This window comes from Schistocerca serialis, chromosome 1 (assembly GCF_023864345.2).
Source record: "Schistocerca serialis cubense isolate TAMUIC-IGC-003099 chromosome 1, iqSchSeri2.2, whole genome shotgun sequence".
NCBI classification, from domain to species: Eukaryota; Metazoa; Arthropoda; class Insecta; order Orthoptera; family Acrididae; genus Schistocerca; species Schistocerca serialis.
Genome location: NC_064638.1, coordinates 36,546,952 through 36,571,600, shown reverse-complemented (window position 1 = coordinate 36,571,600; position 24,649 = coordinate 36,546,952). Strand labels below are relative to the sequence as shown.

Below are 24,649 nucleotides of genomic sequence, written 5' to 3'. Positions count from 1 at the left end.
GTCCCTGCAATTTCTGTTGGGCAAGAAATCATTTGTCCTTCATAACATAAGTTCACATTTTTATATTGTTTAGTTTCACTTGTTTGATTTTTTATAACTTCCCATACAGCTTTAGACTTGTTTTTTGAGTTTTCAATGTATTTGTCATTTGCCATTGTTTTAGCTTTCCTTACAACATTTTTGAGGATCCTCTTGTAATTCTTCAGGTACAAATGAAATTCATGAGGCATGTTCTGTGTCTTTGCTATATCGTGTAATCTTCTTTTCTCTGCACAAGATATTCTAATACCTATTGTAATCCATTTGTTCTTCTTGAAGTTAGGTTGACATTTTTGCTTTTTTAATGGAAATGCAGCTTCAAAGTATGACATGAAGATTTCCATGAATTTTTCAAACTTTTTGTTAGTATTTTCACAGGTATACACTTCATACCAAGTTTCTTCACTTAGTCTCTGTACAAAAAGGTTTATTTGTTTGTTAGTGAATTTCCTTGCTTCTTTTACAAGTTCCTCTTTCTCAGTTGTTTCACTTGGGGTGTGCAAAGCAATAAACTGTGCATAGTGATCACTGAAGCCAGTATTAAGATTTCCGGCACATAAATTGTGATTTACATTTGTGTTTATTAATATCTGATCAATTGTTGAGCTAGTTGTTGGTGTAACTCTTGTAGGAGAGTCTATGGTGGCTTTTATGTTATATGTTTCCAGTAGGGTCATCAAGCTTTGCTGGTCTTTTGAGATTTCTTGAAAATCAATATTAAAATCTCCACATATGATCACTGTTTTGTTGAAGTTTTTTATAGTATTTAAAGCTGCTTTTAGTTGGTGACAGAAATCATTTAAGTTCCCATCAGGGCTCCTATATACACAGATGATTATTAATTTTAATGCAGAGAGTTCAACTGCGGATACTTCAAAAATTTTCTCTTCAGCTAACAGTTCAATGCATTTTATGTTACAATAATCAATGCCACTTTTAACAAATATACATGACCCTCCATGACTGGATGTAATTCTAGAAAATGATGAAGAAAGATTGAAGTCTGCAAGTTTTGTGACTGACATTGCATCTTTAGGCAGCCAGTGTTCAGTTATACACACTACAGAAACGTTTTTTAGCTCATCAGTACATAAAATTTCAACTTCACTTAATTTGTTTAGCAATGATTGGACATTTTGATGAATCAGCATGAAATTAAAGGGTTTGTTAGGCTTTGGCATATTGTTAGACTTTGGCATATTTAATTGATCACTTACCTTTACCCTGTCAATAAAAAATCATTCAGGTGTGCTGGAAGTACTGCTTTTCTTTTCCCGACTGCACCTATTCTTCTATTATCATCTGCAGCAGCATTTTCTTCTGTGTCTGGTTCCCCTGGTAGTTGTTCAGCTGCTGCACCTGCTGTTGATAATATTGCTGCTGGTGTTTGAGCTGGGTCTGCAATTGGTAGAGCTGTTACTGCATTCATTGTGCCTGAATATTGGAGGCACCTAGTTCCTTCTTTTGTTGTTGATGTTGGTGAGTGAGGTCTTGCTGGCGTTGTTTCCTTCGAATATTTGGGGGGCCAATCCAGGATGATTTTACTTTTGAGTGTTTGATGCCTCTTGGTGATAATTTCTTCAATTTTTCCGACGAGCAGTTTTTTCCCCATGTTGTTAACGTGCAATCCATGTAATGTGTGGAATCTGCGCCCAATATTATTAACATTTACGAGTTCTACATTTCTGAAATGTTTGCAAAGTAATGAAATTTGTTGGTTGGCATTGATTATTTCTTTATTTACGCATGACCAAGACGGTAAGTCATGCCGATGTGGAATGTTCAGCACTAAAACATTTGTGTGTGTCAACTGTCCTAAGCACCTTTTTAGTTCTTGTTTTGCTTTGTGGGTTTCGTTTTTATATACGTCATTTGACCCACTAATTAGCACAACAAAGTCTTCAGAGGATAAGTCAGCAACATCTGTGGATCGTACATGATTGCAAACTTCCGACATAGAAGCACTAGGCTTTATGTAAGCGATTGTGTGTAAACTGGACTGACCGTTCAGAAGGCGATCAAATCCACGACCATGACTGTCTGCCATCAAAACTACATTTCTTCGTTTAGGTTTCTCTGCCTGTTTAGAAGGTCCACCGTCATTATGGCCAAACAATTTAGTATCAGCGCTGGACATATACTTCATATTTGGGTCACGTAAGTGTTCAGGTCTTTCAGTTTCATTTCCTTTCATAGCAGTAGTTGAGTTGTTAGGCATTCTTTTGGATGTATCACTCCGCGTATTTTTAGTTTCATATTCAGCTCGGAAGTTAGTTTTATCACATGCACAATGTTTCTTACCTTGCACGGTTGATTGCACACTGAACCTGCTTGTAAACGCGGTATTAGGGTCATACAATAACCTTTGTTGAGAATGAGGCACTTTGTTTTTCACTTTGCCTGGAATTTCGTGGTTACTGTGAGGCAAGTTTGATGTAGGTTCACACTTTCTGGTCGTAAGTTTTTTTAGTTCGCTCATCAGAGTATTAATGGTTAATTGCAGACTACTTAAACGATCATTTAACTTTCTGATTTCATCACTACAATTCGTGCACACGCTGTTTTTATCGGTGTAATTTTCACTTTTTCCCGCATGAACACTATGCATATCAACACTAGCCGCCATCAGAGGTACTGAAATATGCTGAAGTCAAACCACTCTTCAAGAAGGGATCAACAGAGATCATGGGAAATTATCGCCCTAGCTCGATTCTCCCAGTCCTACCTAAAATATTTGAAAAACTTGCTGTTGCACAAATTCAAAACTTCACTGCAAAATATTCTGTTATTCTAAACAATCAATTTGGTTTTCAGCAGGGAAAAAACACCATAGATGTAGTAAACAGTTTCATTGGGAAAATAAGTACATCATCAGACAAGAGAAATAAGGTGGCAGGAATTTTCTACGACCTCACACAGGCATTTTATTCTGTAAACCAGGCATTGGTTGTGTACAAACTTGAAAATACAGCATTAACAGCAGTGCCCTACAGTGGCTTAAATCCTATTTATCGAACAGAAAGCCTTCAAATGGTGCATGTTATTTTTCTGACTGGAAAAAAATATCTCAAGGTGTTCCATAAGGTTCCATATTAAGCCCAGTCCTATTTCTCTTCTATGTAAATAACTTACCATTAAATATCAGCTCCCCATCAGTTCTGTTTGCAGATGATACTTCTGTCTTAGTTGAACATCAGGATTTGGAAAAAATTCCCAAATTTGTGATCAGAACCCGCAGTACCTTAGAAACTTGGTTTCAGCTAAATGGGTTGAATCTAAACATATATACAACTCAACGATGCAGTTCAAAACCAAACAGTCAAAATGTGAGCAGATTAAGATTGTACATAACAACCAAGAAGTAGAAGAAGTTGACTCAGTCAAATTCTTAGGTTTAAATGTAGATAAAAATTTGAGCTGGCAGGCACACATTGAATACCTAGCAAACAAACTGAACAGCTTTGCATTTGCATTGCAAATATTATCGACTGCATCTGACATGGACACACAAAAAGCAGCATATACAAGCTACTTCAAATCCATTATTAGGTATGGTATTGTTTTTTGGGGTAACTCGACATAGTGCAGATACTAAAACTACAGGAAAAAAATCATTCGAAATATGTGCACTGCAAATCACAAAGAGTCATGTCAACCATTATTTAGAAAACTTAAGATATTAACTCTGCCACCCTTATACATATATGAGATTATTATATTTTTGTATGATAGACATGAATTATTTGAGGGAAACCATTTTGTCCATTCATATGATACTAGAAACAAAGAAAATTTGATGCTTCCCATCCACCGCCTCAGACTATTATGCCCAGGGACCTCAGTACATGGGAATGAAAATTTGTAATAAATTAAACAGCAACAAGTTGATGCAGACGAATTTAGGTTCTCTTAAAAGAAAGCTATATGAGGTACTGACACTGAAGTGTTATTACTCAGTGGATAAATTCATGTAGGACAAACTGGAAATTCAAGCTGGATACAATGTGTCACATATTACACGAAATATCCTTAGTGTTATTATTTACTGTAGGGCTATTACTTGAAAATGTAAAAATCATTGTAGCTGTATCATAAATTTTTGACATGTCTTCTGTACGCAAACCAAATGGATTGCAAATGTACGTCATGAGATGAATAAAACACAATTCACAATCACAATCCCAAAGAAACCAGGTGTTGAAGGTGAGAAAATTACTGAACTATCAGTTTATTAAGTCACGGCTGCAAAATATTAATACAAATCCTTTACAGACACATGGGAAAGCTGTTAGAAGCTGACCACGGGGAAGATCAGTTTGGATTCTGTAGAAATTTTGGATCACGTGAGGCAATGAATTGGAGGATAGCTTAAGGAAAGGCAAACCTACCTTTCTAGCATTTGAAGACTTAGAGACAGCTTTTGACAATTTTGACTGGAATACTCTCTTTCAAATTCTGAAGGTAGCAGGGGTCAAATACAGGGAGCGAAAGGCTATTTATAATGTGTACAGGAACCAGATGGCAGTAATAAGAGTCGAGGGGCACTAAACAGAAGCAGTGATTGAGAAGGGAGTGAGACATGGTTGTAGCGTATCCCTGATGTTATTCAATCTGTATATTGAGCAAGCAGTAAAGGGAACAAAAGAAAAAATTGGAGTAGGAATTAAAACCCATGAAGAAGAAATAAAAACTTTAAGGTTTGATGATGACACTGTAATTCTGTCAGAGGTATGAAAGGACTGGGAAGAGCAGTTGAGTGGAATGGACAGTATCTTGAAAGGAGGATTTAAGATGAACATCAACAAGAGTAACATGAGTATAATGGAATGCAGTAGAATTAAATCAGGTGATGCTAATGGACTTAAGATTAGGTAATAAGGCACTTAAAGCCATAGATGAGTTGTGCTATTTGGGGAGGAAAAGAACTGATGATGGTCGAAGTAGAGAGGATATAAAATGCAGACTGACAATGGCAAGGAAAGCGTTTCTGAAGAAGAGAAATTTATTACCATTGAGTATAGATTTAGGTGTCAGGAAGTCCTTTCTGAAAGTATGTTCTATGGAACGTAGCCATGTATGGAAGTTTATTATGGACAATAAAGTTTAGACAATAAGAGAATAGAAGATTTCAAAATGTGGTGCTACAGAAGAATGTTAAAGATTAGATGGGTAGATCACATAGCTAATGAGGAGACACTGAATAGGATTGGGAAGAAAAGGAATTTGTGGCACAACTCGACTAGAAGAAGGGATCGTTAGATAGGACACATTCTGAGGTATCAAGGGATCACCAATTTAGTACTGGAGGGAAACATGGAGGGTAAAAATCGTAGAGGGAGACCAAGAGATGAATACACTAAGCAGATTCAGGAGGATGTATGTTGCATAAGTTACTTGGAGATAAAGAAGCTGGCACAACATAGGGTAGCATGGAGAGCTGCAACAACTCTTTCATTCCCTGCTCCTCCAGATTATAAGCCCCCACCTGCATACAGATACACACACTGTGTAAAATGCTTTTTGAGGAGTTTTTAACAAAAGCACCAAAAAAGAACACAAGAAGATTTTTTTTGTGGCTTCTTTCTATAATAAAAGAAGAAGAAAACAACTAACTATAGTGGGTCGTTTCATGACCATTAAAAAGCTGTGTACCATGTTGCAGTTGCCAAAATTAAATTTGAAAATGTTCTTCTGGTGTAGTATTCTTCTTGTTACATTTGTTATTTTAACTGTCCCACAGACATGAACTTCACTGGTATGTTTTTTAATACAAAGGTATAATGTAAGCAGAAATGCAAATGAATAAATGTACATAAATATTTCACGTAAGGATTCAGCAATTCATTAAATAGCATGGAAATAAAATCACTGATATCTTACTGCTTATTATTTGACTGATGATGCCAGCTGTAGGAAGTGCTTGTGTTTCCTTGTAATTAAAAAATTTCATGAAGCTGCTGTAGCACCATAGGGAAACAATCAACGCAGAGCCCTGGAAATTCAGCCATATGAAAGGCAGTTCATTAATTGGTATGATAATAGATACAGATAATATAGGGGCTGAATGCTGTTGTGCAGCTATTCAGGTTGTGTTCTTGACTAGACCATCACACACACACACATTCTGTCAGCTGAAGCTATTATCAATTAGACATGCACATCAAAATGATTGACAAGAAAAAGTACCTTGCAGTGCTGTTATATAAGCAGACACAAAAAGCTAACAGCACACCTAGCTGTTGAATTCATCCATGCACAAGTCATGTTCTGTACATCCCATCATGGGAGAGGAGGCTCCCACGATGTGGAGAGGATCAAACTGAGCAGCCGCTATTGGCCACTTCTCTAACGAATCTAACAGCAGATTATTACAACCACTAATCTACTCATGGTGATAATTATGGTAATTACTTCTAGACTATTATACATGTTAGGTGTAGTCATCCAGTTTTAATTATCACATCAAAAAATCAACTGAAAACCTGGAACTGGGTGATATTGTTTGACCTCCTATACAATTTCAGTCTTCAAAGCGACACGTTTTCCCCCACAATGGATGATGTGGTTGAGACATTGGTTGTAGAAGCCTGCATTGTGGCTGTCCAACAGACATTCTACCTCACAAGTCACCTTAGTGTCATTCTGGAAGTGCGTGCCACACAACAGTTTCTTCACTTAAGCAGAGAGGAAGAAATTAATGTCTGTCACGTCAGAATACGGGGAGTGACGCAAAATCTGACAGCCCAAGGAAGTTGCTTGTATGACTGTGTGGTGCAGAGAATAAACTTCCGCACTGCAGTGGAGTAAAAACAATCCTCTGGACATTAACACAATGCTTCGCCTTGGCAGCTTCCTGTAACCTTGTCAGGAGATTTTCGTAGTATGCTCCTGTGATGTTTAGCCTCGTATGACCATACTCTGTTAGCACCACATTATCGCAGTCAAAAAGCACTCTACGTCACCATGTTCCCAAATCTTCACTTTTTCGGTCATTATTAGTCAACACATTTTCACAGCTTGCTTTGCTTCTTTGCCTCGGGGCTGATAGTAATACACACAGCACTTGTCCATGGTGATTAGGCAACTAAAGAAGTCATCTATGTCAACATCTACTTCTACTGAGTGGTTATAATTAAAGTGCAGTGTGGGCTGTGATTTTCATATGACAGCAAAACTGGGTAGATATGCCAATACATAAATGCAGAACAGATTTATATTGGGAAAAAATATTAGTTCGAACTGTGACCACCTGGTGCAAATCTTGCATTGTACACCATTTGTATGATAGTATGACATCCACACTATCATTTGACAATCCATAACATGAGTGAACAGTACGGTTATGGAGAAGAAAGCCCTTGCACTGTTAGTGATAATGTTTTAAGTGAACGGCAGAAATTACAGTGCTGCACTGAGAAAGTATCAACGAATGAAAGGTCTGGGGAGAAGCCTGATGTCATTAAATAGTTTAAAGAAGATGATAGTGAAATTAAAAAACAAAGTTGAGCTTGGCTGACTGTGCATCATGCGCCACAGTAGTGCCACTGCTCTTGCAGTGACACAAGAATAGCCAGTCCCATGGTCAAGAGTATGGAAAGTTTTGTGATCTATTTTACACTGGTACCTGTACAAGATCCAGACAGTGCTGTAACTGAAACCTCATGATGTGCAGCAACATTCTGAATTTGCTCTTCAGTCTCTGGCATGGATTTAAGATGACATGGTGGCCAGGCTACATTCTATGGAGTGATGAGGCATATTTTACACTACTGGGTGCAGACTGCCAAATTACGGATACTGTAAAACCGCACTTACCATACGCAACTGTGTCGTGTGGATTCACAAGAATTTTCATTCTTGGTCTGTTCTTCTTTGAAGGGAATACACCAGAGGGCCTGTCAGGTGTACTGTGACGTCTGGTCTGCATGCTATCAACACCACCTTGCACAGCATGAGATTTCTGCTTTGGAAGAGCACAACTGTATGGAAACCACTATTTTCATGCAAGATGGGGCAACACCTCGTATCACTCACCTAGTGAAAGATCTGCTTAATGCATCACCCACGAATGTGCTATCTCCAGAGGTTCCCAGATGCAAGGCCTGCACGATCACCTGTTCTGAATCCATGTGACTTTTGGCTCTGGTAATACCTACAAGAATGTGTTTACCAGGGACACATTCGGTGTCTACCTGATCTGCAGGTCAGTGTACAATAGCATGTTGCTCATATTCCACTGGAAATGCTGCAAGCAACTGCTGACCATGTCATTTTATGGACCCAGTATCTTGTCATTGTCTCCATTGTTCATATACTGAACAAACTGTGTAATTGGTGGTTACTAATCAACATTATGCCTTTCTCACTTCTTTGACCTTTTCTGCCCATGTCCTGTTCCTAATCCATTACATATGGAAATATTTCTATACATCTTTCTTGCATTCACAGCATCAGATTTGCATCTGGTGGTCAAAACTGGAACTGATTTTTTCCCTGCATAAATTGGTTCTGGATTAACACTTAAGAATATTTATCAAGTTTTGCTGTCATACGATAATTACAGCCTACACCAGACCTCTGTGAGTAGCTGCACTTTAATTACAACCAACCGGTACATACATACTTCTCAAGCCACCACACGGAGGGTACCTTGTATAACTGTGTATTCCCTCTCCTTCTCCCCTCAAAAATGGAGCTAGGGAAAAACAACTGTCTATATGCCTAGAACTGTTCTGCAGCCTGTCATAAATGTCAGTTCTCTAAACTCTACCGACATTGTTGTGGAAAGAACATTCTCTTGCCTACAGGGATTCTCATTTGAGTCCACAGAGCATTTCCGTAATACTCACGTGTTGATCAAACCCAGATCTGAATTGCTTCTATGTCTGCCTTTACAAATGAGCTAAAGTTTGCAAGAATACTCATGTTAAACTAAAGACAACCATTCACCTTCCTGACAACTCATCTTACATGACTGTGCCATTTCATATCACTTTGCAACATTACACCTAGGTATTTATTTGACATGTGTCAAATAGCACACTATTAATAAAGTATTTATACAGGGTGGCGCAGATGGATCGGGTGGTTTTAAAATACTTGTCAAACTGTCAATTGTAAAGGTATTGGATTGAAATAAAGTGCAAAACGTGTAGTTACAATGGAAGTTTATTAACAAAAAAATAGTAATGTTAGTTTTTAAAAATTACATCCATCAAATGCCCTCCTTCTCGAGCGACGCATTCTTGGAGTCGGTCCTTAACGTTCCGCATTGCCCGCTCAAGCACATCACCAGGAATTGATGTGATTTCGGTGTGAATTGCTGCCTTCAACTCCTGAATGGTCCGGGGTTTGTTCATGTAGACCCTTGCTTTTAAATAGCTCCATAAGAAAAAGTCACATACCGTGAGGTCCGGCGAGCGAGGGGGCCAATGGACATCTCCATTACGGGGAATCAAACGGCCAGGGAACAGAGCGCGTACAGCTTGCATTGATATCCTAGCGGTATGTGCAGTTGCCCCGTCTTGTTGGAACCACATATTGCCCATGTCGTAATTGTTCTCTTCAAGTTGTGGGAGAAGAAAATCTTCAATCATGTTCACATAATGCTGCGAATTAACAGTAACCGCCTGCTCCCTTTCATTTTCAAAAAAGTAAGGACCAATTATCCCTACCTTAGAAACCCCACACCAAACCGTCACTTTGTCACTATGGAGAGGCCGTTGGTGTAGATCTCTTGGATTAGTGTCGGCCCAGTAACGGCAATTTTGCTTGTTTACGTATCCGTTAATGTGAAAGTGAGTCTCGTCAGACATCATGATAATCAGGTTTACATCTTCCAATAACTCCAACATCTGTTGGCTAAACTGAAGCCTTTGAAGATGGTCTGTTGGGAGAATCTTCTGTACCAACAGGATTTTATAGGGGTGGAATTTCAGTTCTTCGTTAAGAATCCTTTGAAGGCTCCGACGTGACATTCCAAGAGCTTGAGCACGACGTCTCGTTGATCGACGTGGGCTCGCAGTGACATCGCGTCTCACACGCTCCACGTTCTCAGGCGTTGTTATTGTTGGCAGTCTAGGCGTCCATTTTGGAGCACATGAACCAGTAGTGCGGAAATTATACACCCAACTCAATATCGTATCTCGCTTAGGAACACTACCGCGAGGTGGGATGTTGAAACGCCGGCGAAAGGCACGCGTCACAGCAACAATTGACTCGTTATTGCGTATGAACTCTTCCACTGCGAAAACACGATGCTCAACGGACCACGTAGCCATCGCGACTGACTGCCAGCCTGCAACTGAAACTTCCCGTCCCCCCCCACCACAGGACGAAGTCGCCGAACACCTGGCTCCCCCCCTCCAGACGTACAGTCCACTTCAAAACCACCCGATCCATCTGCGCCACCCTGTATATCACAGCACTGTTTTTCCCACTCATCTGCATGTTTTAAAATACATTTAGATCATGCTGCCATTCATCACACTAAATACAAATTCCACGTATATCATCCCGTATCCTCTTACAGTCACTCAATGATGACACTTTCCTGTACACTACAATATCCCAGCAAACAGTTCACAGATTGCAGCTCACCCTATCCATCAAATGATTGATGTATATAGAGAACCAGAATGGTTCTTCCTCACTTCCCTGTGGTACTCTTGAAGGTACATTTGTCTCCAATAAACATTCACCGACCAGGACAACACACTTTCACTTATGTAACTTAAAAAGTGTTCAAGCTATCCACATTTCTGAGAACCTATTCTATATGTGCAGACCTTCATTAAAAGTCTGCACTGGGGCACTGTGTCAAATGCTATCTGAAAATATGGTGGTCTATTGCCCTTCATCAATGATTCACAAGATATGGTGTGAGAAAAGGGCAATCTGAGCTTCGTGCAGACAATGCTTTCTAAATTCATGCTGACTTGTGGACAGAACCTTCACTGTCTTGAGGAAATTTATTATACTCAAACTTAGAATATGGTCTTAAAATGTAAATGGCTTGATCAAAAAATCTGATCACCAAGTGGGAACACACAAACAAAAGGATTTAACTTTTACAAGCTTTCGGAGCCAGTGGCTCCTTCTTCTGTCAGAAGAGTTGAAGGAGAAGGAAGACGGGTGAAGGAAAAGGACTGGAGAGGTTTAGAGAAAGGGGTAGAGTTTGGAAAAGTCACCCAGAACCACAGGTCAGGAGACACTTACCAGACGGGATGAGAAAAAATGACTGATTCTTGGGAAATGCACTAGACAAGATTTGAAAACCAGAGAGCTTAATGGTGGAAGACAGGATAATATGCATGACAGAGGTTACTACTAAAACATCTTGGATGAGTTAATAAGAGTGAAAAGATAAAGTGCATTGTATATTACAGAGACGGCTGAGGGAACGGCGAAAAATAGACAAGTAAGACAATGAAAGATGTAGAAAACTAATATGGAGTGAAGAAAAGAGTAGTCACTGTGAATAAATGCTGAGACTAAAGGAATTAATGTAAATTAAGGCCAGGTGGGTGGCGAGAACCAAGGACATTTGTAGTGCAATTCCCACCAGCAGAGTTCTGAGAAACTGGTGTCTGGGGGAAGAATCCAGATGGCGCATATGGTGAAACAGGCATCAAAGTTACGACTGTCATGTTGTACAGCATCCTCTGCAAGAGGATATTGTGTGTTCCTTATATACACCCTCTGCCTATGCTCATTCAACTGACTGATGACTGGGTTATAGTCATGCTGATATAAAAGGCCAAACACTGTTTACATAACAACCGGTATATGACGTCGTTTCACAGGTGGCTCTTATTTAGATTTTGACAGTTGCCATCCTCTCCATGTCAAACATTTCCTCCCATACAGCCTTGGCATTTGAGGCAAACATATTTGTTCGGATGCAGACTCTTTACAGTAATACACCCCCACTCTCATTTCAGCCTTCACTGGACATAATTATCCCAACAGCCTAGTTAAAAAGCAGATTCCCCAGGCCATCACAACCAATCCTGGTACTGCTGATTCCTGCAAAAAAGCAACTGTGGAGCACCCACTTGTCACCCAGTATTATCCTGGTCTTGGATGTATCAATCAGTTACTTCAAAAACGCCATGACTTCCTAAAATCATACCTGAAATGAGATCCATTTTGTCTGAGATTTTGCTGACTACACCTAGAGTAGCTTTTCATCACCCTCCCAATCTCCGCAATATCCTTGTCAGACCCTATGCCCCTTCTGCAGCCATCTCCCTACCCTATGTCTCCTACCACCGTGACTGTCCCCACTGCAAGACCAGGACTATGCACCTCCTACCACCACCTATTCCAACCCTGTAACTGGCAAAGCATATACTATCAAAGAGAGAGCCACCTGAGAAATGACACATCATATCTCAGCTGGTGTGTAAGCATTGTTTGGCCTTTTACATCAGCATGACAATCACCCAGTTATCAGTCAGGATGAATGGACATAGGCAGAGGGTGTTTACAGGGAACACACAATATCATGTTGCAGAATGCTGTACAACATGACAGTCGTAACCTCGGTGCCTGTTTCATCACACACACCATTTGGATTCTTCCCCCAAGATACTAGTTTCACAAAACTCCGCAGATGGCAAGTAGCACTACAAATGTCCTTGGTTCTCGCCATCTAGGTGGCCTTAATTTATGTTCATTCCTTCTGTCTCAGCGTTTATTTACAGTAACTGGTCCTTTCTTCAGTCCATTTTAGTTCTCTACATCTTTCATTGTCATACCTGTCTCTTTTTTGGCCATCCCTCCTGCCACTTCTGTAAAATACAATGCAGTTAGCTTTTCACTCTTATTAACTCGTGAATGATGTTTTACTAGTAATCTTTGTCTTGAATATTACCCTGTCTTCCACCTTTAAGCTCTCAGGTTTTCAAATCTCGTCTGTTACAGTCCCCAACAATCAGTCTTTCCTTCTCATCCCGTCCGGTAAGTCTCTCTTGACTCAGGGTTCTGGATGGCTTTTCTAAACTGTACTGCTTTCCCCAAACATCTTCAGTCATTTTCCTTCACCCCTCTTCCTTCTCCTTCAACTCTTCTGCCAAAAGAAGGGGCCACTGGCTCAGAAAACTTGTAAAAGTGAAATCCTTTTGTATGAGTAGATTTTTTTATCCGTCCATTTACGTCATATTCTCAATAATTGATTAATTTCGTTGTTATATTAGAATATGCTGAAGAAGTTTGCAACAAACCAATGTTAAAGATATTAGACTGTAATGTTGTGAGTCAATTCTTTTACTCTGTCATATGTGGCAGTCACATGGGACTGCGCACTGGACAAGAGATTAACAATAAATCTAACATAAGTAAATGGCCAGTGCCAACGGAACTGGAATTCGAAGAAGATCTGGTGACTTACTTCTTTCTACTCTTTCAGTTGCTTCTCAACACTAGGGATTCCTATTTTTACGTCCTACTTTTGGAAGTCTCTGGGTCATACGATGGTATGCCTGTGCGATCCCCCTGTCTGAATGATTTTTTAAATACTGAATTTCAAATTTGAGCTTTCCTTCTGCTGTCTTCTATTGCCACACCAGACTGGTCAACAAGTGAGTGAACAGTAACCTTTGACCCACTCAATGATTTTATGTAGGACCAGAATCCTCTCACGTACTTGGCAAGCTCTTTCACCAATGTTTGACAATGGATGTCACTGTACATTTCATGCTTCACTATTTTTTTTATAGACGCGTAGATTTCTACTAACTGTTGCCTGTCAACATTTTTGCATTTGTTTTTGAACCAAGGGTGCAACGATCTCCATTTCCTCAGCATACTCCAAATTTTGTTATTTAACCACAGTGGGTTTTTTCCATCCTTAATCCAGTTACTCAGTACATACTTCTTCACAGCACTTGCCCATAATTTCTCTATGTCTACCATAGTCTAAGCAGGAAGCTAACAACTGCTTATCTGCTCTTTCCAGCACAAAAATTCCGCCTAGCATTCTTGATGGATTTATTAACTTTAGTAATCACTGTCACTATGGTGACATCACGATCATTAATCCCTGTCTCTATACTGACAATGTCGATAAGGTCATATCTGTTTGTACATACAATTTCTAAAATATTCCCATTGTGTCTGAGTTGTCAAACAAGCTGCTTAAAACAGTTTTTGGAAAACGTATTCAGAAATACTTCACCAGACTGCCCATCTGCACCACCTGTATTAATCTATAGACATCCCAGTCTACACTCATTAGGTTCAAGTGCCTCTAATACTGTACTAATGCTACTCAAACTTTTCTGAAGAATTCTACAACTACTACAGTGGAAATGGGCAGCTGGGGGAAAAAAAAAGTAATCATCAACTTGAGTTTACCTAGCCCAGTTGCTCACTCCCTCATAACTATGCAGCCAGGGTCAGTTTCAACCATAACCAACATAATATTTTTTGAAATGATGAAGATGATCAGCTGTTTCCATCTATAAATAGTGGTTGGAGGATAGCAGAACTGTGAATAGGTGACAAGGTGTCAAACAACCATGACTTGCACGGAACATGGAGGTGGCCAAACCAGCCTGTAAAGCAATACAGACAGTGATCTGAGGCAGAATTGATGTCAAAGTACAATGCTGGTGCAGGTATAAGTGTTCCAGGGCACATGCTTCAGCACTTCTTGCTGACCATAGGACTCTGCAGCGGATGACCCCCATACATTCCCACGTTAACCCAATGACATTGTCAGTTACCATTGCAGTGAGCATAGGAGCATGATGATTGGACCATGGATCAATGGAAACATGTTGCTTGGTCAGATGAATTCCCTTTCTTGCTACACCATGTCAACAGTTTTCAAATAATCTACAGGAATGCAGCTGGGTGACGTCACCGACATCTGCCGATATTTCGACAGGAGAACATCCTGCCATTTTCAAGGCAAAACTGCAGCAAATAAATGCTGTGCAAAAGAATTTAAAACCTCAGTTTTAAGAGAAACTCTGTAAAGTTCACTCTCTCACACACACACACACACACACACACACACACACACAGAGAGAGAGAGAGAGAGAGAGAGAGAGAGAGAGAGAGAGACAGAGAGAGAGAGAGAGAGAGAGAGAGTGTAAACATTAGCGCAATCGTAAATCAAAGATGACCGATGTCATAAGTTATCAATACTGGAATTAATAGTCAACAGAGGAGGTTGCATTAACTCTGTCCCTCTGTTTTTTGACAAGTGGGAGACCAGGATTCCATACAGAATTTAAACAAAAGCCACAATCTCTACTCATAAGGCTATTTGCTAATTTAATTTCAACAGCTTTCTTAATAACACTGTCACAATAGCTGGAGATGCAAGCCAGAGTCTCCGTGTTGTTATATTCCATAAGATGACCCGTGCCAAGACAATGTTCAGGAATGGTGGATCTGCTCGTGCCACTTATGCTCTGTACACTGATCATCCACACTTCTGATAGACTGACCAATGTATGACACGCCACAATTGCCAGGAATACAGTAGATACCCAACTTACACAAACCAAGATCATCTTTTATGGAACCTAAAAGGACCATGATCTTAGATGGTGATCGAAAAACACACTTCACCTCACATTCCCACAAAATATGACCAATCCTGTTCAAAATGCTCCCTGCATAAGGCAAAATGGCCATAGATTTTGGTGTCACCTTGGTATTATCATCACTCATTCAGTGCACAGTTAGTCAGTAGCGCAACATATGCCTGGCCTGTCTTTCACTATAACCATTCTGATGAAAGGTGATTCTGAGATGGGTTAACTCAACTGACAAAACCTCTCAGCTTCTGAGATTACATGGGCCCCATGAACTGAGGTACAAAGTACCCCTTCATGTTGAGCCAGATGGTGACATCTGTCAAACTGCAGAGACAAGTCAGTGTGAGGAGGCTTCCTACAAACAGTATGTCTCAATGTACCATCCACCTTTCTCCCGACCAAAACATCAAGCATGGGAAAACAGCCATGCTTTCCCACCTCTATCATGAAACAAATATTCAGGGAGAGTAAACTCAGGTGTTCTAAGATGTCCTAGAAATTCTCACTGCCATGAGGCCAAACCAATGACAGTATTGTCTGCAAGTCTAAAAAAACACACAGGTTTCAAAGCTGCTGACTCCGAGACACACTCCTCAAAATCCTTCATAAACAAATTGGCAAGAATAGGTGACAATGGGTTTCCCATCGCAGCTCTGTCTGCTTATGGTACTGGTCATCAAATAAAAAGTAAGTATTATCAGGACTGTGAAGAACTGGAGTATAGAGCATAAGTGCCAAACATGTTTACAGCAGACAAGCAAATCCACCAATACAGAACACCGTCTTGGCACCAGTCATCCTATAGAATATAACAACAAGTAGATTCTTACATGCACTTCCAGCTACTGGGAGAGTGTTATTAAGGAAGCTGTTGAAATTAAATTAGCAAGTAACCTTATGAATAGAGATAGTGGTTTTTATTTAAATCCTGCATGGAATCCTGCTCTCTCGCTTGTCAAAAAATAGAGAGGCAGAGTTTATGCTACCTCACCTGTTGATTATTTTCTTTATTTCACTATTGGTAACTTCTGATGTTGGTTATCTTTGATTTGATTCATGATGGCACTAGTGTTTGCAGTGTGTGTGTGTGTTATCTTATCTTTACAGACTTTCTCTGAAAATCGAGGTTTTAAATTCGCTTGCACAGTGCTTACTTGCTTAAGTTCTGCCTTGAAAATTGTAGGGTGCGCTCTTGTTGAAATATTGGCAGTTGTTAACGACATCACCTGGCTGCATTCCTGTCAGTTATTTGAACATTATATATGCTAGGAGAAACTTGGGTCTTACAGGCCAACAGTTCTGTCTGAATACATTGTCATTCAGACAAATGGCAGTTCAAAACATGCACTGCAATACTGATTAAGGCCAGTGGAGGAAGTATTATGCATTGAGGGACATTCATTTAGTCTTCAATGGGTTCTGTTATAGTAACTGAACACACCATGACAGTTGTGGCCTACGTGCAAACATTACAGACAACCTGCATCCCTTCATGCTTGTTGTCTTTCCTGAAGACAATGCCACCCACCGAGCGAGGTGGCGCAGTGGTTAGTACACTGGACTCGCATTCGGGAGGACGACGGTTCAATCCCGTCTCCAGCCATCCTGATTTAGGTTTTCCGTGAGTTCCCTAAATCGTTTCAGGCAAATGCCGGGATGGTTCCTTTGAAAGGGCACGACCGATTTCCTTCTCTAACCCGAGCTTGTGCTCCGTCTCTAATGACCTCGTTGTCGACGGGACGTTAAACACTAACCACACCACCACCACCACCACCACAATGCCACCTTCCAGCAGGATAAATGTCTGTGTCACAAGACCATAATCGTGGTACAGTTGTTTGAGGAGCTTGGTTGATGCATTCGTGTTGGTGTCTTGACCACCAAATTCACTTTATCTGAACATAATGGGATGCTACTAGGTGACAGCTCTGCACTCACAAACCACAGGTCTGTAATTTACAGAAATTCTGTGGCCTGAGTGTAGACATCTGATGCAACACAATTTTGGTAACCTACTTGTTAAATCCATGCCATGCAGAATCGCTGTTGTACCGTGTTCCAGAACTGGAACAACATGCTATTAAGCACGTATTCATGAAGTTTTGCCTCTCAGTGAAAGTCTCCATTCATGCAAGAGGAACAGTTTTAATGCCACACTATTTTCATCAGCCTAGAAGAATTTTATGTGTTACGCATATGATCATGGAAAATGCCACCAGAAATTTTTCTCATTCAGCTGTACCAAGCTAAGTTCATGAAATCACATAATGCATGCTCGCTAGAAATACGTGTACAGCTGCCCCTACTTTTTTTTTCTTTTCTTTTTGGTACAAATGATGCCTGTCATTGGGGCTCCTAGGTCATTTTGGATCATTCCAGTGGCTGGCAGAGACATTACCAGCCTAGCATATGTAATTTCAATGAAGCTTGCAATTTGCAGTGGGCCTTTGGTTCTGAGTCGATTGGAAAACCTCAACCAGAGATTTCAAGGGTTCTGTAACAAGCTAGGCTGCACCTTCCTGGACTTGCGCCATAGGGTTGAGAACTGAAGCGCTCCACTAAATGGGTCACGCATACACAACACATCAGGGGCTAACACTCAGATAGCCGACTGTGTGTGGGATGCACACAATGGTTTTTTAGTTTAGGCAGCTCTCTGTCCAATCCAGATAATGATGGCTCTAGAAAATCCAGAAGTATCAGTGTAAGATCGAAAGAAATGCCTCTCTCAGGAGAGTATTAAAAACCTAATGGTTAACTGCTGAAGCATTTGCAATAGAGTGCCACACTTTGGAGCACTCCTGAAAAGTAGTGAAGCTCACATTATACTAGGTACAGAAAGCTGCTTGAAACCTGAAATTTACAGCAGATTTGGGGAAATCTGAGTGTATATCAAAAGGATAGGCAAATGGGAAATGGAAAGCAAGGAAGGAAGAGTGGGGTTAAAGTCTTGTTGACATCAAGGTCATTAAGAGACAAAGCGCAAGCTCAGATTGTATCAAGCATGGAGAAGAAAATTGGCAGTGCCACTTCAAAGGACCCATCCCAGCATTTGCTTGGAGTGATTTAGGGCAACCACGAAAAACGCAAATCTGGATGGCTGTATGCGGGTTTCAACTGTCATCCTCCCGAGTGCGAGTCTAGCGTGGTAACCACTGCGTCACCACGCTTGGTCTGGAAATGAAAGTGGTGTATTTGTTGCAGTAGACAGGAAACTCATATTCACCGAGATAGAAACTGAAGCTGCATGTGAGACTGTTTGGTCAAGACTCAGCATCAGGGGTGGGCATAAAATGATAACTGGATCCTTCTACCGGCCATCAGGTGCTTCTCTCAATGTAACATTAGAGAAAGCTTCAGTTCACTTGTACATAAGTTTCCCAATGATACAGCATTCATTTGTGGACACTTTAATCATCCAACAATCAATTGCAAAAATTACAGTTTTGTTAGTGGTGGAAAAGCATTCTCTGAAAACTATCTAGAACAAATAGTTAGAAACCCCACTCGTGACGGAAATATATTGGATCTTATGGTAACCAATAGACCTGACGTCTTTGAGGATGTCCACAACGAAACCAGTAACAGTGATCATGACACGGTTGTGGCAACAGTGATTACCAAAGTACAACTAAAACAAGCATATTGAACATTCATTGGATAGATATGTGCCCAGTGGAACAGTTCATAATGGGAGGGGCCCTCCATGGAATACAGTCACTGGAAAGAAACTTCTAAAACAACAGAGACTACTGCATAATAGGTGTTAAACAGTAAATAGAACTATAGATTAAGAGATGGTGATGAAACATGCCTGGCTGTCAATGACTACCATATCAGAAAACCCAAAGAAATTCTGTTTGTATGTAAAGGCTCTTGGTGGCACCAAAGTTAGTGTCCAATCCCTAGCGAATGAGACAGGAACTGAAACTGAGGGTAGCAAAGCAAAAGCGAAGTGCTTAACTCTGTTTTCAAATGTTCCTTTGCAAAGGAAAGCCCATGAGAATTGCCCAAATTTGATACTTGTACAACTGAAAAGATGAGTGAAATGAGTATTAGTGGTGCTGGTGTAGGGAAACGGCTGAAATCGTCAAAACTGAACAAAGCTTTAGGGCCTGATAGAATCCCTATCAGATCCTATACTGAATTTGCAGCTGGGTTAGTGCCTGTTCTAACTATAATCTATTGTAGATCCCCCCAACAAAAATCCATGGCCAGTTCTTGGGAAAAAAAAGCACTAGTCACACCCGTCTACAAGATGGGTAGTAGAAATGATCCACAAAACTATCCTCCGATATCCCTGACATCGATTTGTTGTAGAATCTTAGAACGTATTCTGAGCTCAAACGCAATGAGATATCTCAAACAGAATGATCTCCTCCATGCCAACCATCATGTGTTCTGAAAACATCGGCCCAGTGAAATCCAACTCACATTTTTCTCACATGACCTGCTGAAAGCTATGAATCGAGATAGTCAGGAAGATCCAGTATTTCCTGATTTCCAAAAAGTATTTAACTCAGTACCACACCCTATGCTTATTGTCAAAACTACAATCATATGGGGTGTCAAGTAAAATCAGTGACTTGACTGAGGCCTTTTTGACAGGGGGGACACAGGATGTTATCTTGGATGGAGAACCATCATCAGATGTAGAAGTAACTTAACTGTCAAAATTGCAACAAAAAAGGTCACATTGCTTCTGTTTATGGTGCAAAAATTCAGCACAATGATCCTGTTGTGAATATGGAGGTAAACATTATATTGGCCATTTCTGTTGTGCGAAACAAGCTTTTCACTGAGGTTATAATTTTTCATAAAGTTCTGCACAATCAAGTGGTTACAGGAGATGCGGTAACCTTGTTAAGCTCACAAACTTATATGGACTTGGGCTCTGCTCCGCTTCATCCTGTGTCACAGATAAATTAAGTAAACAGAATATTCCTATTCTTGGCCAATTTTCTGCCCCAAAGACCTACAAGTCAAAAGTCCAGCCACCTACATTTCTTGTCGTAGATAACACATTATGAAGATTCTTTCTGGGTTAGATGATTTAAGTTGTTTAGTTTTACCATTTCAGATGAAGAGAACTTAGTGTCTGAACAAGTGCCATATCCACAGTTAGATGCATTATGTTCTGAATCTTCCTCTTTTTTTCTCATTTGGATTGGGGCGTGCCAACAATTTTCAAGCACACATTACCATGAAACCTTCTACTTGGCCTTGTTTTTTCCAGGCCCATCCAGCTCCACTGGCACTCAGAGAACAAGTTAAAGATGAATTAGATCACCTCACAGAATCTGGTGCTGTTTGGCCTACTGCATCAAGTGAGTGATCTACCCCCTTAGTAAAGACACTGTCGGGGCAGTAATGTCTCTGCCATGGTTTTAAAGTTTCTGTGAACGCACAATATATAGTCGATTCATACACAATACAGTGCCCAGATGAACTCTTTGCAAAGTTATCAGGTGGTCAATATTTCTCAAAAACTGACTTGTCGGATGCCTATTTACAGCTCCCTTTAGTTTCCGGTGCCTCCACTGGGGAACATTCACAAAATCTCCATACTCTTTTTTTTTCTGTCCTCCCAGGAACATTTACAAACTCACCATACTCTTTTTCTCTGTCCTCCCAGGAATATTTACTAAATCTCTGTACTCTTTTCTTCTGTCCTCCAAAAGGCTGAGTTGAAGCACAATTTATAAAAATGTCAAGCATAATTTATAAAAATGTCAATTGTTTCAACCCTCTATGTTTTTCTTGGGTTTGAAATTTCTTGCAATGGTCTCAAACATGTTTCTGCTACTGTGTCACTTCCACGCGCTACATCAGTCAAAGAACTTCACATTTTTATAGACAAAGTCACCTACTACCAATCGCACAGCCATTACATGCGTTGCTGTGCAAAGAGTCTCAGTTTTACTGGTCACCGGCTAGTGAAACAGCATTTTCTACCCTTAAAACCCTGTTGTAGTCTGTGCCCTGCTTAATGATATACCAACCAGGCCTCCATTTGGTCCTTGCAATGGATGATTCACAGTACGGGTTGGGGGCAGTACTGGCTCGTAGATATCCTGATTGAGTCCAAGCAGCCTAATGCCTATGCCTCAAAAATGCTGACTTCTGTTCAAACTAGGTACTCTCAGACAGGAAAGGAAGCTTTGGCAACCACATTTGCTGTGAAAAAATTCCATGTTCTTCTCTATGGCACCCAATTCCACCTGGTCACTGACCACAAACCATTGGCTTTCTTATATTCAGTCCTTCTGCATCATTATCAGATAAAGCAGCACATCACATTCGAAGTTGGGCTCTTTTCCACTCACTTCATTCTACAAATCAACATGCAAATACTGATGCTTTGTCCCTCCTACTGGCCGGTCCGCACCCAGGATTTGATCAGGATTCCACACAGATGTCACCACACAGCAGCCTGTTGGTCGGTTTCCTGTAACTAGCACATGGATCGTGAAGGCTGTAGCTTCAGAACCCATTTTTCAGAAGGTTATAATATTCATAAGACTTGGTTGGCCGAATTCACCACCTTCTCGTGCCTCCAACCCCGCCCATGGTGTTCTGCTTTTAGACACACATCACATGGCCCATCTGATAGTGATCTTATCAGTGCTTCATTCGGAGGTTCTCCGGTTATTACATGCTGACCATACACCAAAGCATTGGCCAACCTACACGTGTTTTGACCTGGCTTGGACGGTGACAGTACCCACTTGGTTGCCTTCTGTTCACAGTGTGCGATGCACCAAGCAGGTCCCCAGGCATCACTGTCTCCTTGGCCGATGCCGTAGCATGCATGAAACCGTATAAATGTGGATTTTTTCTGGCCCCTTTCTGAACACTTACTGCTGGGCATTGACGCATATTCTCATTTTCCGCATGTTGTTTGTTGTGTTTCCATATCCACAACTGCCACTGTCGCAGCTTTGACCAAACTTTTTTCACTCGAAGGCTTGCCCCAATGTTAGGTCCAATAATGGTCCACAATTTTCATCACAAGAGTTTGCGATTCCAGTGGTATCCTTTACATTCTCGCCCTGCCATTCCCTCTACAATCTAATGGTGAGGCGGAATGCCTAATGTGAACATTCCAAACTCAGATGAAAAAATATGTTGCCAGCTCCTCCTCTGACCCTACCTTAGATTGGTTTCTCTCCTCATAATGTTCCATGCTATTCAGTGAGAAGAGCCCAGCAGAGCTACTCCACAAACACCAGCCAGAGGGCATGGCTACATGCTGTCTGGGTGTGTGGTTTTGGACATTACCCTAAATGGATTCCAGCTGTCATCACCAGATTTGTATTTTTCTTATTTATTCTTCATAATTACAGCCTTTTATCTGAAATGCTAAAATAGGCCATACAAATCACATTTCCTTGGATAGTACCAAATAATGTATTACCTATTTATTTCTGATACTTACTTTAAAAAAAACTGCTTCTACTACCACAAAACTACATATAAATCTTTAACCATTTACCCAATTACTAATCTACTACAAGCACTACAGAATTTGTTCTCTATTTGTTCATTTCTTTTGGTGCATTTAACTTGCAGATGGTTGTTTCCCCTACTGGATCCACCCTCATAGTACCCCAGTCAACAGCTATTGTCTGCTGGACTCCTTGGGCATCAGGCAGCATGTCAGCAGCTTTCCACTGTAGCAAGTAATTCCACACATCACTGTTACATCTTAAAGTCCACACTTCTGTGATCAATTGCACCAATGCAATGTAGATTCTTGGGACAGTATTTAATTTGGCGTTTGCCAACCTCAGTTACCTCCTTTCCATTTACACAGTATGTTGTCTAGGCTGGATGGCTGCATGATGGCAGTAACGTCCAAGATGCACCACGTTGACTTGTCCCTAAGTGCTGCTTTGGGATCCAGCATCTTTCGTGACTGACATCCAGTAATCACACCATTTTCATAGAGTTTGCAGTCCCACAATGTGTGCTACGGAGTGCCCAAACTGCCAAAGGTGCAGCTATCATTCATGTGTTTTCTGATTTTGCATAGATACATAGCATACTGGCCAAGGCCATCAGATAATGTATAAATCCAATTGATAGGTTCAAAAATCTCATTTTTAATCCCTCCCTGATGTTAGAGAGATGTCCTCCTGCATATGACTGAAGTGTTCCATTCATTTTGCCACAGATGTAACACGAAATATTTTCTTGCCTTTTTCAAATTGTCCTCAGTTACAAGCACCCTTTGTACTTCCATTTGATTGCCTTTCTTTAACCAGTAAAAGGATCCATTTTTCCTAATCTCATATTCCTAGAATTACTAAAAGTATCATTCGGAGTAGTGCAGTAGACACCCATTAATCCTAGTAGCACCACTCATTGAACTCTTTTCGCTAATGAGGCTGGCATCACTAGTTGCAGTCTATGATCCCAAACGATCACACCAAATACTACAACTGATGCTAATATAGATTGGTGGAATGCTCTGATAGTTTTCATGGGATTGTTTTCATGGGAAGCTGACATTGCCCATTTGCAATGGTTATAATTTTATTCATCATGTTTGTAGCTTTTTGCCTGCTTCCTCTACATAATGTGCAAAGTCACAATTTCAGTCCACAAATATCCTCAGATACCTCATTGCTGCACTTCTCCTAATCATTACATCATTTAATTTTATTTTAGGATTTCTTATTAGGTTCCCTTTCAGCAGGAGGTATATTGCGGGCAGCCTTTTGTTACTGTCTTTGTTACTTTTTTTCTTGGGCATGTTACAGAAGCATGTCAGCCATGGCAATAATCTCTTAGGCAGTTGTACAGCACTTCTGGACACTCCCAATCACTAAAGGGACCAGAGAAAGATGGCCACCATAAGTTATCGAAAGTGCCAGTAATATCAATTAACATCACAACAGCGTACATAGAATGAGTATCTGCCACTAGTGTAATGGCCTAATTTTTGTGTCTTTAGCTGACTTGCCTCTTATAACCCACACTGGTGAGGGTCCACCCCATGTTGCAGTCTGTGATCTCGTAATCTTCTGCATAATAGTTTCTCAGATATCTTG

General features: G+C 40.5%; 1 protein-coding gene across 5 annotated transcripts in view; it reads right to left on the bottom strand.

Moving 5' to 3' along the window:
* Positions 1-24,649, bottom strand: part of LOC126461263 (uncharacterized) — a 211,736-nt gene that overhangs the window by 119,956 nt on the left and 67,131 nt on the right. For all 5 annotated transcript variants that reach the window (XM_050095983.1, XM_050095982.1, XM_050095985.1 and 2 more), the window contains exon 3: positions 5,920-6,031. In XM_050095983.1, coding sequence (XP_049951940.1) covers positions 5,920-6,031 — 112 coding nt within the window. The remainder of the gene's footprint in view (positions 1-5,919; positions 6,032-24,649) is intronic.